The sequence below is a fragment of the Ammospiza caudacuta genome, chromosome 16, assembly GCF_027887145.1.
Source record: "Ammospiza caudacuta isolate bAmmCau1 chromosome 16, bAmmCau1.pri, whole genome shotgun sequence".
Classification (NCBI taxonomy): domain Eukaryota; kingdom Metazoa; phylum Chordata; class Aves; order Passeriformes; family Passerellidae; genus Ammospiza; species Ammospiza caudacuta.
In genome coordinates this window covers 7,139,383-7,154,988 of record NC_080608.1, presented here as the reverse complement: position 1 = coordinate 7,154,988, position 15,606 = coordinate 7,139,383, and the positions used below count along the sequence as shown (strand labels likewise).

General features: G+C 40.4%; 1 protein-coding gene across 2 annotated transcripts in view; it reads left to right on the top strand.

Moving 5' to 3' along the window:
• Window positions 1-6,295: 6,295 nt before the first annotated feature.
• The window catches only part of GABRA1 (gamma-aminobutyric acid type A receptor subunit alpha1), a 39,117-nt gene continuing 29,806 nt past the window's right edge, over window positions 6,296-15,606 (top strand). The window contains exons 1-3 of one of the 2 annotated variants that reach the window (XM_058815620.1): window positions 6,296-6,524; window positions 8,816-8,903; window positions 12,553-12,665. In XM_058815620.1, coding sequence (XP_058671603.1) covers window positions 8,830-8,903; window positions 12,553-12,665 — 187 coding nt within the window. In that variant the 5' untranslated portion in view covers window positions 6,296-6,524; window positions 8,816-8,829. Of the gene's footprint in view, window positions 6,706-8,815; window positions 8,904-12,552; window positions 12,666-15,606 lie in introns of both variants that reach the window. The other variant, XM_058815621.1, reaches the window with a different exon arrangement.

The window sequence follows — 15,606 nt, the reverse complement described above, 5'->3', positions numbered from 1 at the left end:
TGCAAAAATGAAATTTGAAAATGTGACTATCAGTGCAATGTTCATGTGGCTGTTTCTGCACAGAAAACTGGGACCTCTGGGGCAGGACAGAGCAGGCAGGGCAGCTCTGACAGGGTGTGCAAGCAGAGCTCCATGCAGGGACACCAGCAGCCAGGGGGAAGATGGGGCTCACAACTGGAAGGCAAATTCATCTTTGGAGTCTCCTGGTCACCATCCCAGGGAGGGGCTGGGGCAGGAGCAGCAGGAGGGGAACTCTGTGCCCCAAAGTGGGGAGGGATCCAGCACTGTGTGCCTCAACTCTGGTCCACAAACTTCTGTGGCTTCATTTCTGCAGGAAAGTTCCAGCAAACAGTCCAGCAAAGTTCTTAGCACTGCTCCCACTGCAATCTACAGGCATTTGGGCTAACTGAACTCCACAAGCTGCACTCCTCTCAGTCCAGATACAGGCACAGAGACAGGGAGAGAAAGTCAACGTGTCTAAGGTCACCTGAGAAGTCAGCAGGGTATGTGGCTTGCAAAGCAGCAAAATTCAGCCTAGAGGGACACATTTAAGTTTAAGAATATTTATGACCCATGGCCTTAAGTGGGTTCTGAAGTGTTTGGCTGAGAAGGGATGGATTTGAACATGTTTTAAGAATCTACCTGAATATATATTGAAATATTCTGACTCTACATCTTTTAGTTCAATCAAAGGCAAGTATTTATTGAAGGGCAGGTGAACTGAAGATTTCTCCATGGTTTTCTGTTGATTTTTAAAAATATATTTTATTTTTTCCTATTTCTGTAAATATTGATTTCAGTTTACTCCCATTCCTTTGATAGTCACTAATTTTCCTTATCCTCAAATAATCAGTACCAAGGCTTCTTAATGCACTAAACATTGTATGGTTCGATAATTTTTTTCAAGGAAAGAAGTGTAAGCATTCAAGAATTTTGAGTAATCTAGAACTTCTCCTTTCACAGATTTTTGTCTTATCCAACTTTAGGAAAAAATCATCAATAATGTTACTTAAGAATCTATGAAGATAGAGATGAGTTCATTGGTTCACAGGAACATGAACTGTCATGAAGTATATCAAACTGCAAGTCATCATTCTGAGATCTGAGTCCTAAACACATCTTTTCTTCCATCTGCAGGGCAGAAAGGACAGCAAGCCACAAAATTATTCACTTCTTTTTGAAGTGTAACTGATAGACACACCAAAATCCCAGGAGTCCACACCTCCCTTTCCGTGGGGAGAGCTCCTTGCTGTTTAAGGACAGCTGATATTGTGCTGTGAAAGCTCCAGGGAACTGCAGATCTCTGGTCAGGACATCACCTCAGCAGCAGTGAGAGTGGAGATAACCCCACATGGTGCTGGATTCCACTGCAGATAAATCCAGCTGCTGGAGGAAAAGCCTCCTGGCAAAGATCTCAGCAATGATCACCACTGCATTTACAAGTCTCCTGTAATCCCCAAAAGCTCCAAGTTGTGACTTTGGTTCTTTTTGCTGGTTTTTGTGAATTCCATGATGGGTTTTTAGAAAATAGATTAAATTTTCATTCTTCCTTACTGACATCAAACAAGAAATCCTATTATTATTTAGGGAAGAATCCTCCATGTTTGGCTTTACACATTAAATTTGTGGTGATGTTTGGCAACAGCATGGCAAGGCTTAATTAATTGTTGCCTCTGTGGATTAGAAAATCTGAGGAACTTGTCAGTAACTGGGTTTTCTGTTTGAAATACTGTACTCAAAGACTTTAAAACTCAAGAGGGAACCATCATCTCCAAGTTTCTGGGCATCAGCTATTTTTCTCTTTATTCCATTTTTAATAGATAATGGGTTCAAAGAAGTGCTACTTCCAATTTTCACACAGTTCTAGAAAGAAATGTCTTTATGGACATTGTAAGTGAGAGTGACACTTTGAAAAGAGTGTAACTTGTTTTCATGAAGATTCTCAGTAGCATGTCCCTGAAAGTTTCTACTCTTTTTTTTCTCTGTCTACTAATTTTTTGAAGAGGAAAGAGATGACGAATAAAACCTTATTTTAAAATCAAAGAGGAATAAAAAGAATGAACTTTTTTATATATCATCACTTGCCTTTTACAAAAACAAAACAAAACAAAATTCCACCACTAAGTGACAAGTATATATCCCATTTTCTTCACTGTGGCTATAAATTAAAGGGGAAAAAAATTAAGCCACTGAATTTTTTTATGTCTACTAAAAGGTTAACAACTGTGCTTTTGATATATTACTGAAACACATTAAATAGAAATCAAATTGGAGTCATATATTTTACAAAATATTTCCATTTAATCACACGAGCAGGACTTGTAAATAACAGAGCTCAAAGCTTTGGAGCAGATGGTCTTTCTGTTTTAATTCTTCATCTGATCTGCTGTATGCCAGTAAATCTCTGAGTTTCATTTGCTTTATTCAAATCCCTTGGCTATTCAGGACACATTGTGTCAAAGCGTTCTGCTATGGAATTTCAGTTGTTTTATATATCCCTAAACTAAAATAAAACATATGTATATTTTGCCTACAGAAAGAAAAATATGATAAAAACCACAAGACTGAAAAAATATATTCTTTCCAGGTGACCTATTTAAATACTATATATATGTATATGAATATATACCAAAGGAATAGGCCAGACTTCAAAAAGTGCCAACTAGAAATTTAAAAGCAAAAATAGTTCTAGCTATGATGAAAATCTTTCTCTATGTCAATTTTAATCCATTATTTAATAAATATATTTTACCAAATCAGGAATCAGTTGGTTTAACTTCACTGCTACTAATCACTTGCACTATCATCAAAGCATTGCGCAGAGCTGTGCCAGGCTGGCTTTGGCTGACTGTTTATATTTAATAATGTTTATAAAGGATATAGTCCTACATTCCTGTGTAACATGAAAGACATAAACTCTTTTTGAAAACTTTATGGACTCATCAAGCTGGCTTGAAAAGAACCCATCTGCCTGACATCTTCCTTTTCCAAATGTGCCTGTAAAGCTGCAGAGATGCACATCACCTGAGTTACCTGGAGATGTGTGTTCAAAGGCTCTTTCCTCTCTCATTTGAACAATTTCTTCAGCAACGAAATCATATGACCCTAAGATTCCCTGGTACTCTGCACATTCCTATAAATAGCTTGAGATTTTCAAAGATATTCTCTTAAGTTAGGTGCCTGAAATCCACAGCTGGAGTTGTTTGATAAATGCGTTACCCCTGGTCATGTTTGGATTAGGTCAGTAGAATTCAGATGGAAAAGGAAAAAAAGTAAGAATTGCAAGACAGTTTTTTTCCTTCAAAAGAGCACTTTTACTGGTAAAAACAATTTGTATTTTCTTTTATTTTTTTTAAGCAGTTGTTTTGATAACACAACCCATAAACCAGCCTATTTGTTTGATTACATCCAAATATTTTTAGCGTTTACTATGGAATGACATGATAACTGTGATAACAGCTTTTGAAAGGAAAAGATAAAATCTGGGTTACATGTGAGCACTGATGGACAGGAATCTCAGCCATGGAGGAAAAATAGTTTTGTCCTACTTTCTGAGCAGATGCGAATTAGAGAGAGAATGAGCAACTTCCAATTTTAGGTCAATATTTTCACCCAGTGAGAACTCAGGAAAATATAAAATCCTTTGGCACACAGCAATTGTGTCCATGGAGGCAAAAAGGCAAAGAACATCATGTGTAACCCTTGACACTTAAGTAAACTAAAACCAGTTGCCATTGTTTATATACTAATTAAAGTAAGTCAAGAAAACTATAAGATGCAAGGCTATGTCTCATGGGCTCTGGAGCTGCCTCAGCTTTCCAAGTGCTCAGATTTTAGTGCCCAGAGGTACATGAATCTCTGTCCATTCAGTCACCCACCTTTCAGCCCATCTCTCTGTCCAGCTGCCTATGACAAACACAGAGCAAATATACTTACAACCTCCTTGTTCATGAATAATGAAGGACAAAACGAAATATCAAAGCTCCGTTGAATATTTAATTATTTTTGTAAATATATATCATTAATCTAGAAAAAATAGTTTAAAGTCATTTTAAGAATGCAATTAATGCCTTATTGACAGGGGAAGGGATCTCAGTGGTTTTACAGCCACAAAATATCCAAGTACTTCAATAAAAATTCATTCTGTTGTTTTTGTAAACTCAGCTGAGTTTACCTCGGTTTACTTGTTGCTTAAGCAAAGCTCTCTTGTACTTCAGTGGAAGAACAAAAACAGTAAATTGTGTTAGCTAAGAGCAAATGAAGGTGGAAATGTCGCATATCTGAAAAAAATCCCTCTAGCCACCAAGACTTTGTCTATGCAACAGTGATTTGAAAAGTTGTTACTTATCATTTCCTTGGGAAGTGAGTAGGTTTTTCTGTTCCCTACTTTTCTGTGCACTGCTAACAGCCTTGAATCAAAATGAGATGAACCACATTGGAAATGCCAAGAAACTAAGCACAAAGTCCATTGCAAGCTTTTAAAATAACCTGTGGCTATTCAGTGCTGATCATAATGACTGGGTAACTTGGTACACCAGGGGACTTTGATAAACAAAATTTCAGTTTTCCCTGTGCTTAGGAAAATCATTGCAGTGTTTGGACTGTTATATCAGGCACTTATCCAAAATGACTGCCACCTTGGAAATTATTGCCAGCCTTAGCTATGAATGTCATTGGTTTCTTGGGTCAAATCAAAACCTTCTTGTGCTGTTACAAACAGATAATGCATTTCATGAGAATGCACAGAATGTGCAATATTTCATTTAAAAATCTGGATAAAGCTGCAACAGATAGCTTAACTGTAATATAAGATATCATTTCAGGTTATCTCTGACAAGATCTATGGATTTTGATCTTCCTTGGAGCAGCATCATAGGAAGGAAGAGAAACTGAATCAGTGATGGCGTTGAAAGGAGAAGAGGGAAAGCAGATGGTATTTCAAATCCAGTAGGTGCATATGATATAAGGAAAAAATTTTTCCCCTCACAGATGCTGGTAGTGCTTTATAGAGAAGAGCTACTGTTGACGAAGGACTTCATTTTATCTTTCCATTAACCAGAGCAAGGACAGCTGACCACGCCGTGCTCGTGGCAGCAGAGCCTGATCCCTCTGCAGAAGGCTTGGAGCCGTGAGAGGCGCCTCGAGCTAAATAAAGCTGAAGGCACGGCAGCCTGTGCCGGGGAGGTGAGCGCTGCCCGCGTTCCCCGCACACGGGCACCTCCCCGGACCTGATGCATCCAACTTTCCCCTTGCTCTCCGCACAATTGCCGGGCTCGCTCCCATCTGAGGGAGGAGGTGTGCGTGGGGGTTAAAGTGACACTGGTGCGGGGCAGCGCTGTGTGCCCCCAGTGTCCCACGGCTGGGGCAGGGCAGGCAGGGCAGGGCAGGGGAGGGCAGGGCAGGGCAGGGGAGGGCAGAGCAGGGGATGGCAGAGTAGGGCAGGGGAGGGCAGGGCAGAGCAGGCAGGGCAGGGCAGGCAGAGCAGGCAGGGCAGGGCAGGCAGGGCAGCACCGCGCTCTCCGCGGGGCTCCCGCAGCTCCCCGGCCGTGGGACCGAGCGGGCGCTCCGCGGGCTCTGCCGGGAATGTCCCGGCTCCGATGCCCGGCGGGGCCCCGAGGGACAGCGGGACAGCGAGCAGGGGCTGGCAGCCCCCGAGCACAGCCTGGCCGAGCCCCGGGACCGCGCCGGGTAACGCGGTGCCTGCCCGCTAAAGGCGTGTGGAAGTGGGGAAGAGGCGCCTGCTCCTGCCGCTGATCTCCTACGGGGCTCGCCCAAAATGCGTGTTACCTGCGTTTAATTAGTATTGCACAGCATCTCTGTGCCCGTCTGCCTGCCTAGAGCCGTGGTCTGCCGCCTGGTCCCTATAGGTACACACACAGTCTATAGGCACACGCGCGTAGTGCTGCATCCTCTACACCCCTGGCCAGCCTTCATTCATATTTATGCCGCGACTAAATAGTCGAGCAAAGGTTGAACGCTAACGCAGATCGGTTATATTTTTAATGTACGACCCTTAAAATAGACTGTTTTGTAAACTGCGAGTGTGTAAAGATGCTCAGCGCAGCCTCCCCCGGCCGCGCAGCCTCCCCCCCAGTAATAATAATGCTGCAGATTGTAGAAGGATTTGAGGCTGCAGCCAGAGAGAAAGGGATTAGGGCGAGAGCACTGGAAGTTAAATTGTGCTGCATATAAAAAATGGGCGGATTGGTCTCTAGATGAGAGCTTGGTACCACCTTCCTTTCTAAAATAAAATCTCTCTGGCATGAAGTCACAGCCTATTTCACATCCGGTTTACCCTGGGACGTATTACTACTGTCTTGGTAAAGAGAAAGCTTTTGTTGTATAGCGGCGGTCGGAATATTGGGAAGAGAAATTCGGGTGCCGAGCCCGGAGGAGCGGAGCGGAGCAGCGGCGGCGATGGCCGAGGCGGAGTGAGCGGCGGAGCCGGAGCCGCGCAGCCTCCGCGCCGGCGGGCGGGCACCCGGCAGGGCAGCGGCGCCGCGGACCCGCGCCCGAGGGCTCCGGTAAGCGCGGCTGCTGGCTCGCACCCCCGGGCACCCCCGGGCACCCCCGGGCACACACGGACACACACGGACACACGGACACACACGGACACACGGACACACACGGACACACGCCCGCAGCGCTCCGGGCGCTCCCGGCTGCGGGCACCGCGCGGGCGGCTCCTCTGCTCTCCGTCCGCAGGTACCGCCGGATCGGGGGGATTTTTTTTTTTTTTTTCCTCTATCCCTCCAGCTTGAAAATCCGCAGCGATCGATGGGCATTGTCAGTTCTCTTATTTATTTATTTTTTAGCGCGGACTGATTTCCGCCGGTCCCTCGCAGAAGGGGTTTGGGTTTTGGGTTTGGGTTTTTCCCTCCCGCGGGCGCGGTGGGAGGGGTGGATGCTCCGGGCCGGGGGATGCAAAGTTGAAATGCCGGGAGGAAAACAAGTCTCGATTTAATCCTCCGAGAGGAGCAAATCTCTCGCAGTGAGTCAAAATGCATCAAATGCCCCCCTTTTACCCCCGATTTTGTTTTGAGTCGTGCCCCCCCCCCCCCCTTTTTTTTCTTTTTTTTTCTTTTTTTTTTTTTTTTCCAGTGGGCGCTGCTGAAACGCTCCCAAAGCGTGGCTCTTGCTCCCATTTTGAATGGGAGAACCGGCGCTGGTTTCTCAGGCGGTGCGGGCAGGGGAGGCCGGGGGCTGCTGGGCTCTAACGCTCATTCAAAGCCATAATTTACATTTGCTTTTTCCAGCTGCAAGAAACTTTCCTTCTTCGGGATTTATTGTGCCTGGATGGGTTTATCGAAGCAGGGGTTGGTGTTGGGAGAAGGGGAGCGAGCGTGAAGCTCAACAGATCAAAATAGTTGAGAATAATTCACTTTCCCTTCTTCATCTCGAGGAGCCTTTTGCAAAGGCAGAAGTTGGCAGGACCGGGGAAAGGTGATTTTTGAAGCCACAGATGTTGTCTTTCCCTTTGTAAAGGGGCTGACCAGGGCAAGTTAGGATGCAGTGTCGTCCCTGAAGATCTTTATCCACACTTTCCTGCCACAGCCAGCTCGTTCCTATCCAGTCAGATTAGCTCAGCCCCATTCAATGCATATCTGCCGATCATCTGGCTATAAACGCATTAATTATATCTCATTGCTCACATACCACTTTGTAACGGTGTTTTATTGATTTAAATTGTCCCTGAGAGTGTGCAGTGAATTGGGGGAGCTTTATTTAAAGCTACAACAACATTTCTATGTACAGTGCTTGATTTTCTCAGGCACGCAAAAACCCCTCCAATTCCAATACAGGCTTCGTATTTGTTAACCTTATTTATGTAATGAATCCTAAAAATGGACTGTATTCCAGCACACTTTGAATTGCTATGTAAAGGGACCTGCAACATCTCCTGGGCAGTTAGTTGAATCTGCAGCACTGATGCCACAAATATCAGCTAACTTTTTATTTTATAGTTTATTAGAAAGCAGGAGAAACTTTCTGAGTCTGTTACTTCTTGCTCAAAGGTAAACTGAGAGTAACTCAGTAAAGTCTGGAGAGAGTACAGGAGATGTTTGGAGAGGAGGAGAAGGCTGCCAATGCAGAAACATTTCCTAGCAGCATTCAGAGACTGGTAGAGATTTAGGAGAGAGATAGTGTGTAGGTTGTCAGCACATGGTTTCATTATGAATTGTGTCCTTTAGCCCTAAAGTGAGCCTATGTAGCAGCAGATCATAGAGTTAGAATCTGCTCATTTTAGTCCTTTTCTGATGCTGTATTTAAGGGAAGAGGTGGATTGTTGTATCTCTAGAAGAAAGTTGCTTCCATCTCATCAAAGCAGAGCAGTGGTTGTGAGGAAAGCATCACTCTCCTCAATCACACAACCACATTGTGACACCTTCCCAGAGGCTTAGAAGGGCTCAGGCTGCTTCAAGTCAAACAAAAATGGCAATTACACTTGGTTATCTGGAAGTGCAATGGAGGTGCCTTGACACACTTTCAACCCGGGGGAAACGGAATAAGAATTGCCACAGAGTTTGGGGACAGCAGCTTTTGCTTGTAACTGTTTTTGCTAAAGTTCAAGAGTAATGCATAAAGAATACACCCTGACCACAAAACAAACTCCATCCTGGGTCTGTGGGTCTAAAAGTAGAAGGTAACCAGGACAGCAGCCAAGGCCATGCACCCTTATTCAGAATGGCATCAGCTCTACTCTTGTGAGGTCATTGTCTGACATCACATTACTCTGCAGAAGTTTCCAATGTTGGATTTTTTTACCTAATACCTGTTTTAGTGTGGGGGATGTTAATGGTTATTTTCCTTCTAGTTCCAGAGTCCACCATGAAGAGATTCCTGGTGCTTTGTGACTGCCTCTGGGCCTGGAGCCTCCTCCTGAATGCACTTACTGAAAGAAGGTGGGGAGATATTTTTTAATGCACCAACATATTTTAGGAGCCTTTAATTTAATGTAGCAGCATAAGACAAATACTGCATGAGCTGCACTACCACTAAGTGTATTGGGGGAAGTTAATTCCTGTTCAAGTCCCACATAAGTGGGACTAATCTAAGTGAAGTTCAAAAGAAAACTAGTTTGTTTTCAGGAAACTTCTTTGTTCAATATGGTGATGAGAATAAGCTAAAGCTTTCTGAAAACAAATTGAAACTAATCTACCTCTTAAACACCTGTGCAATTTTTTCTGTTCTTATATAATGACTACTCAGAAATACAAATTTCTTCAGAGGGGAGAAAAGTATAATAAAGGGTTATTTTTAATCTAATTTAAGTGCTTTCAGTAACTTTATTGTGACTGCAAGCAGAGACATAATTTAACTTTGTCAGTCAGGACTGTGTGCTAACTCAGTAGTTGTATTGAAAATCTGAAGTAGACCTTCCTGCTGAAGGGGGACTGCTTGCATGAAGAAGAATTTGTAAGCTCAAAGCCCATGACAGTTATGTTTGAAAGACCATTCTGCACTGAGTATTTGTGGAATTTTTGGTGAAATCATAATCTAAAAATAATGTTAGTATTAAGAAAAATCTGTAACCGTACAACACCTCATCAAACAACTATTAGCAGAGACTATAAAGCAGTTTGGAATATGCTTGAAGTGCTGCCTGCAATTCAAAACTCAGTGAAGACATTTAAGAAGACTCTCAGATGTATTTTTGTATTATAAAAAACATTAATGTGCTTGTCAATGATGTTACCTAATGACCAGAAAGCAGTAGAATATTTTTATTGTCAATAGTGATCTCTAAAAGATCTATTTGTGCTTTGATCTCCACAGTGTCTTAGGCATTCACAGTTCTAGAGGAACTTCTTTTCTAACTGCCTTGAAGATTTTAAATTTGTGTGGAGTGGTAATGGACAAAGGTTCATCTGCACAAACATTTCCTTAAAAACAAATAAGAGTGAGTGATTCATAGAACAGCTGCTATATCAAATAATGTTTTAGGAAAAAAACTTTTAATTTTTATAATATATTAAGATTTGAAGCATTCCTGAAATGCTTCATCTGACATAGCTAGAGAATTTTGTGAAAACTCATTTATTCTATAGATATTTGCACATATATTGGTGTACATACATTTATTGTAGCTGTAATGGGTGCATGTGCATTGTTAATGTGAGAATTAAAGCACATTGGACCAGAGTTTAGAAATCCAATGGTGTGTCAGGAATATAATGACCTGTAGATGGAGTCCGTGCACAGTTTTTTATGAGACTGGGGTTTAATGTGAAAACACAATTGCATGCAGTAATTTTTTCTTCAAAATGTGCACACCTTACATGAAGTAGATCTGGGTTTCAAGCCATTTTGTCATTGTCGGTTGCCTTGCTTTCCCTCTGGAGTGCTGTTAGTGCTTTATGATAAAACACAACTAATAAATTAGATAAGGTGTCTTTTTTTACAGAAAGACAGTCTTCCCATGTCACTCCTGTTATCACAAAAAAGCCCAGCAAATAGGACTATTTTAATATGTGTGTTTTGAATGAAAAATCACAATCCCTCTGGAGTTACAGCTACTCCATACATGCACAAATGCTCAGAATCTCCCTGTTGTGCCCATGTCAGTTAAACCTCACAGTGCTTTTACCTGGCTAAGATGGTGGGAAGAGCAGGTGAGGGCACTGAGGAATGGGACTTCCACCTGGGAGTGGGGCACAACTGCACTGCCTGCAGCCCATCTTCCTGCTGCCTCTCACAAACATTCTCATTTATTTCCCATTAACATTTCTGAAGTGGTTCTGTATCCTTTTTCCACCTTAATACTGATGACCTTCTGCTATCCTTGAGATATGTATGAAGAGCAGCTTTTTTCCTGACAATGAGTGTTAATATAAAATTTCATCCACTAAAGGTCGTGTGTTGAAATTCCGGGGAAGGTGTATGAGGAAAGATCCTTTAAAAGATAAAATGCTTGCTAGAGACAGCAGAACTTGTTATTTGATAACATAGAGGAAGCATAAAAAATATTGTCTGTGACTTAAAATTCAGTTTTAGGCATGATCAATAAATAGAAATCAACCTACTTTTCATTAAATGAAGTTGTATGATATTGTTAGAAGAAATTAATACTATTTTTTAAAAACTGTTAGGTATTTTGCTTTTTCATTAGAAATAATGATTTATATGCATTAAAACATCCCACCCTATAGAAATAAACCAAGAATTGTTAGGACTCCTGTGGATGTCAGTCCTGAAACTGGTCTAAATTTGTAGTAAATACTCAAACCTGTTCTGCAAAATTAACCTGGAAGCACTTCTACGTACAGGGTATCCTTCCTCCTTCCCTCTGTATTTGATCCAAGTGGAACACAAGCGTGGGGTGCACAAAGGATGTCTGACTGATGCAGCTCACAGGAAAAGCATTTCATAGGTATTTTAGCAGAACCTGATCATTTTGTGTACCATATTCCTGCTGAGAGGGTCTTCAGTGGTTACAGCAGGAAGGGCTGGCAGGGCCATGTACCCCAAACAGGAAACAGGCTGGCCAGTGGAAGAGTCACTTCTGTCACTAAACCTGATCCTCAGCAAAGTGTCTGGTGCTGCACTGTTGCTCCAGTTTAGCAGTAATGTGTGCAATAAAATGATGTTTTGAAAAGCAGCACTTTTGCTTTTATCCCCAATGACTCCACGTGTTTGCAATGGAAGTCTTCGCAGCAGTGAATGAAAAACTGCTGCTGGGTTAGGATTTAAGACAAGTGTAATCTATGATTAAGGGAATCATCTGTGACAGGGTATTAGGTAAAGGTCTCAGATTTAAGAAAAAGGTTGATTCTCATGTCATCTACAGCAGACAGAAACCATTAAGCCTAAGGATTTCATTCTGATTTGTATTGATGGAAGCAAGATTTTGGTAGCTGAGTTCAAAGAGCTTTCATTTTATCCTTCTTCAAGTAAAATTTCAGGACCTTTGACTGAGTTAGAGATATACATAGGGATCTATAAGGAAAGATTTATAGACACAAGAGATTTTCATATCAACAGATGGTTTTACGTATTTGAAAGGCAGGGATGGAGATATTCCTCCAAATGTTAACTGCTGGAGGAAAATGAAAAATAAAAGCAAAACTACATCTCGATCTATGAAAATGTACACTCACTCAATCTACTTCTGTATTTAAAAAGAAGATATGTCTATTTTTGTCAGTACTTGTCAGTGTTCTAAATTACTGTATCTTTCTTTGCATGCAAACCATTTAGAGCTATTATGAATCGAACACACTACTCTTTGCTGACAAATGAGCATTTTTCTGAGGAAAACACATATTAGCACCTTATAAACATTAAGGAGTAATGAGAGAAACATTAGGAACTGGCATTCTATTTTTTCACCATTTATGGAGGGGCACTGATTTTTTATGATTCTAAAAATCTTAGAATTGAAGGAGAAAATATAAACATGCAAGAATGCTACAAAGCATTAAATCTTGTTACACAGAGGAGGTTATGTGACCCTAAACCTGTATGAGCGAGATTAAACGGATTTTGGAATTACTTTTTTCCAAGGTTATTGGTGGATTACTGTTTTTCAGTGTTAATTGTTGTGTATTTCAGCTACGGACAAACCTCATCACAAGATGAACTTAAGGACAACACCACAGTGTTCACCAGAATATTGGATCGCCTTCTGGATGGCTACGACAACCGCTTGAGACCAGGACTGGGAGGTGTGTTGTATTATGATTTTCAATTTTACATGATAGATGAAAACAGTTAAAACATTATTATTTTTTCCATGCTATACTTCTTTTAATTCTGTTTATATATACACATAAACTAATGCTGATATTTAGCTTTTTTTCCCCCAAATCCAAGCCTTCCCTGGCTTTTGCATACTTGGTTTTCTCACACATAAACCCAAAAGAAGAAAATGGTTCACAATTCAAGAAGGCCTCTCAATGGGTAATAAAACTTTGAATGTATAAAGAATAGAAGATAAAAAATACAACCTGTGACCTGACAAATGACAAGTTGATGAATGAGGCCTGAATAGGCCTCATATATCTATGACTATTTTCATGAGGATTTGTTTTTTTAAAAGCAAAAGTATCAATCTATTCTAGCAGATTGTCTCAGAGAAGTTTTTAAGATTTTTTCCCTACTTAGTTGTGTAAGGATTTCTTTCTGTAACATTTTTTCTTCACAGTTTGATAAAAACGTCTTTCTTCCTCTGCTCTTGGTGCTGAATCCAGAGAAAGGCATAAAACCACATAGCAATTATGTCTTTATAAAAGCATTGTTACAAAACCTGGTCTTCATCAACATCTCTGTGTTCAGTCTTTGATTTGTTCTAGTGTGACATGGTCCCAAAATTGGGTCTTAAAAGCTTACTGTTCACAAACATGGAAATTCTAAATGGACAAGCACAAATCTATTATTTCCAGTGCATGGAGAGGTTGGCTTTACTTCTTTCAGACGTCCTTTTTCTGTTTTCCTTTTGGACTCTTCAGATAAAATAAAAAAGAGCAACGAAATATAGTTCAGAGAGTTTTCCTGTACTCACTCTCAGAGGAACTGCAATATAAGGGGATATTATATTAAGAATTCTTCTATCATCTCCTCTGGATGAAATGGAAGGTAATTAAGTGTAAGGTTATGCTGTGGTTGGAGACTACCATCCTGCAACTGTTCTTGAATTGTGAGCCAGGCCCTTCAATAAATTGACTTCACTGATTCTGAGGAATGGCTAAAGATAAAATTCTGATTAAAAAGTATTAATTACCACATTTAAAAATGTCCTGGTGTATAAATCTTTGTGTGCCACTTCAGGTAATAGACAACAGAATAATAGTAATTTTTTATTTTTATCTACCAGTGTTATTGCCTGCTTTCTTGTGAACCCTTGACCTAGGGTAGATAAATGTTCCTTTATTCTTTGTTTAATGGAACTGTAGAGTTCAGTCAGCTACTCTATCACAGTAAATAAAACACAGAAGGCAATAAATAAATGAGATTGTAAACTGAGTCTGGTACATGTCTACATGAAAAATCTGAGCATGTGATGATTTCTTATATGAGTTTTATAGCTATTATGATGTTTTTAACAGATACTAGAAGGGAAAACAAAGGGAGGTGCAGGGAAAGGATTTTCTCTCACTCTCTGGATTACAATTTAGACAACTAAGCATATCAGTATCAGCTCCTATGTCTGTGTCTTCATATAGATGTTTCTGAATGCAGGTCTACTCATGAAAGAATCATCCAGTTAAAAGTTACTTCTGACAGAAATGAAATTACCTCTTCACAAAGTTAAATGGCAATGTGCATGGCTTTTGAAAGCAACAATGAGTGATGGGAAATATGGGATGGAGAGAAGGAAGGATTGGGGTAGTTTAACTAAGGGTTAGAGAAATTTAAATAATCTTTGCATCCTTCCTTTTTTGGATTGTGTTGCCTGTTCCTGCCTGTAACCAAGAACCTTGAATTAACAATTTTCCTTCTGCAAAGTATACTATATTTTCATGGTGTCAGTTCAGCAAATTTCTCTCTTATGTTTGTCAGCTTTGAACACTAGAAAGAAGAGTACCATGGCTTTAAAAAACAAATCCCACATCTGATTAAATTGTGAGCAGTAAATTAATGTTTGGAATCAAGTATAGTAAGAAGCAGATAAACCTCTTTTGACTATTGAATAAGGCATTATTGAAAATGTATAGATTTCAAAAACTAGGGACAAATACCTAGGCTGATGTTTTCAGTCCTGATAGCAACTTATAATAAAGGGTGTGGAAATTCACATCTTCAAAACCTTTTTTCTAAGGTATCTAAATGTGAGTCAAGAACCTCAGGATGACTCAATTTTGACAGCTAAGTTAGATTCTCGGTATAATGGGGAAATGTATTCTGAAGTGTTCCATGCATAAAAATATTCAGTGACAAATCTAAACCAATATATAAAATATAGCATGGATTTTGGAGTTGGAAGTTCAGTAGTCTTCCATCATAGCATGATTTGATACTGGAAATTTTAAAATGCATGGAAAAGCAGTGGTTTCATTTTTCTTCCCAACATCAGTGATGGCTTCTTGTTAAATGTTTTGATCAGAACACAATTTTTATCCACTCTGAAGCAAAAGTAAAGAAATCTACCAATGTAACAATATTTTTAGATATATAGAATTAGCTCTCAAATGGATTCCTTCCATTTTAGCTGTGGTGTAGCTATCGGAGAATTTAAGAGGCCAGAGAACCTCATTAAATGTTATGTTGATAAATTTCACGTTGTTAGGCACAGTTTACATCTGTGTATCCCTGAGTGCACTAGAGCACTCTTCCAATCATCCAAAACTGTCTATTCTATTCTTTCTATGCCTTCTGAGAACCAGCAGCTCAGGTAAAACAATATATGTGCAGTCTCTTACAGAAAAGGGCACACTGCAGAAAACTCTGGTTATCCCAGTACGACCTCTCCTCCTGTAGTGCAAGTTTTCAAATCTGTACACCCACAGAAACAGAAAATAAACCAATTTCTCTCTTTCTTGCCTATGGAATAAAAGGTAAATGATAGTTCCTTCAGTAAGGTTATGTGGTTTTCATCCTTGCCATTATGTGTATGAAGAATTCAGTGATGAAAAGCTATATTTAGTTACTGAAAAATTGCAATGAATT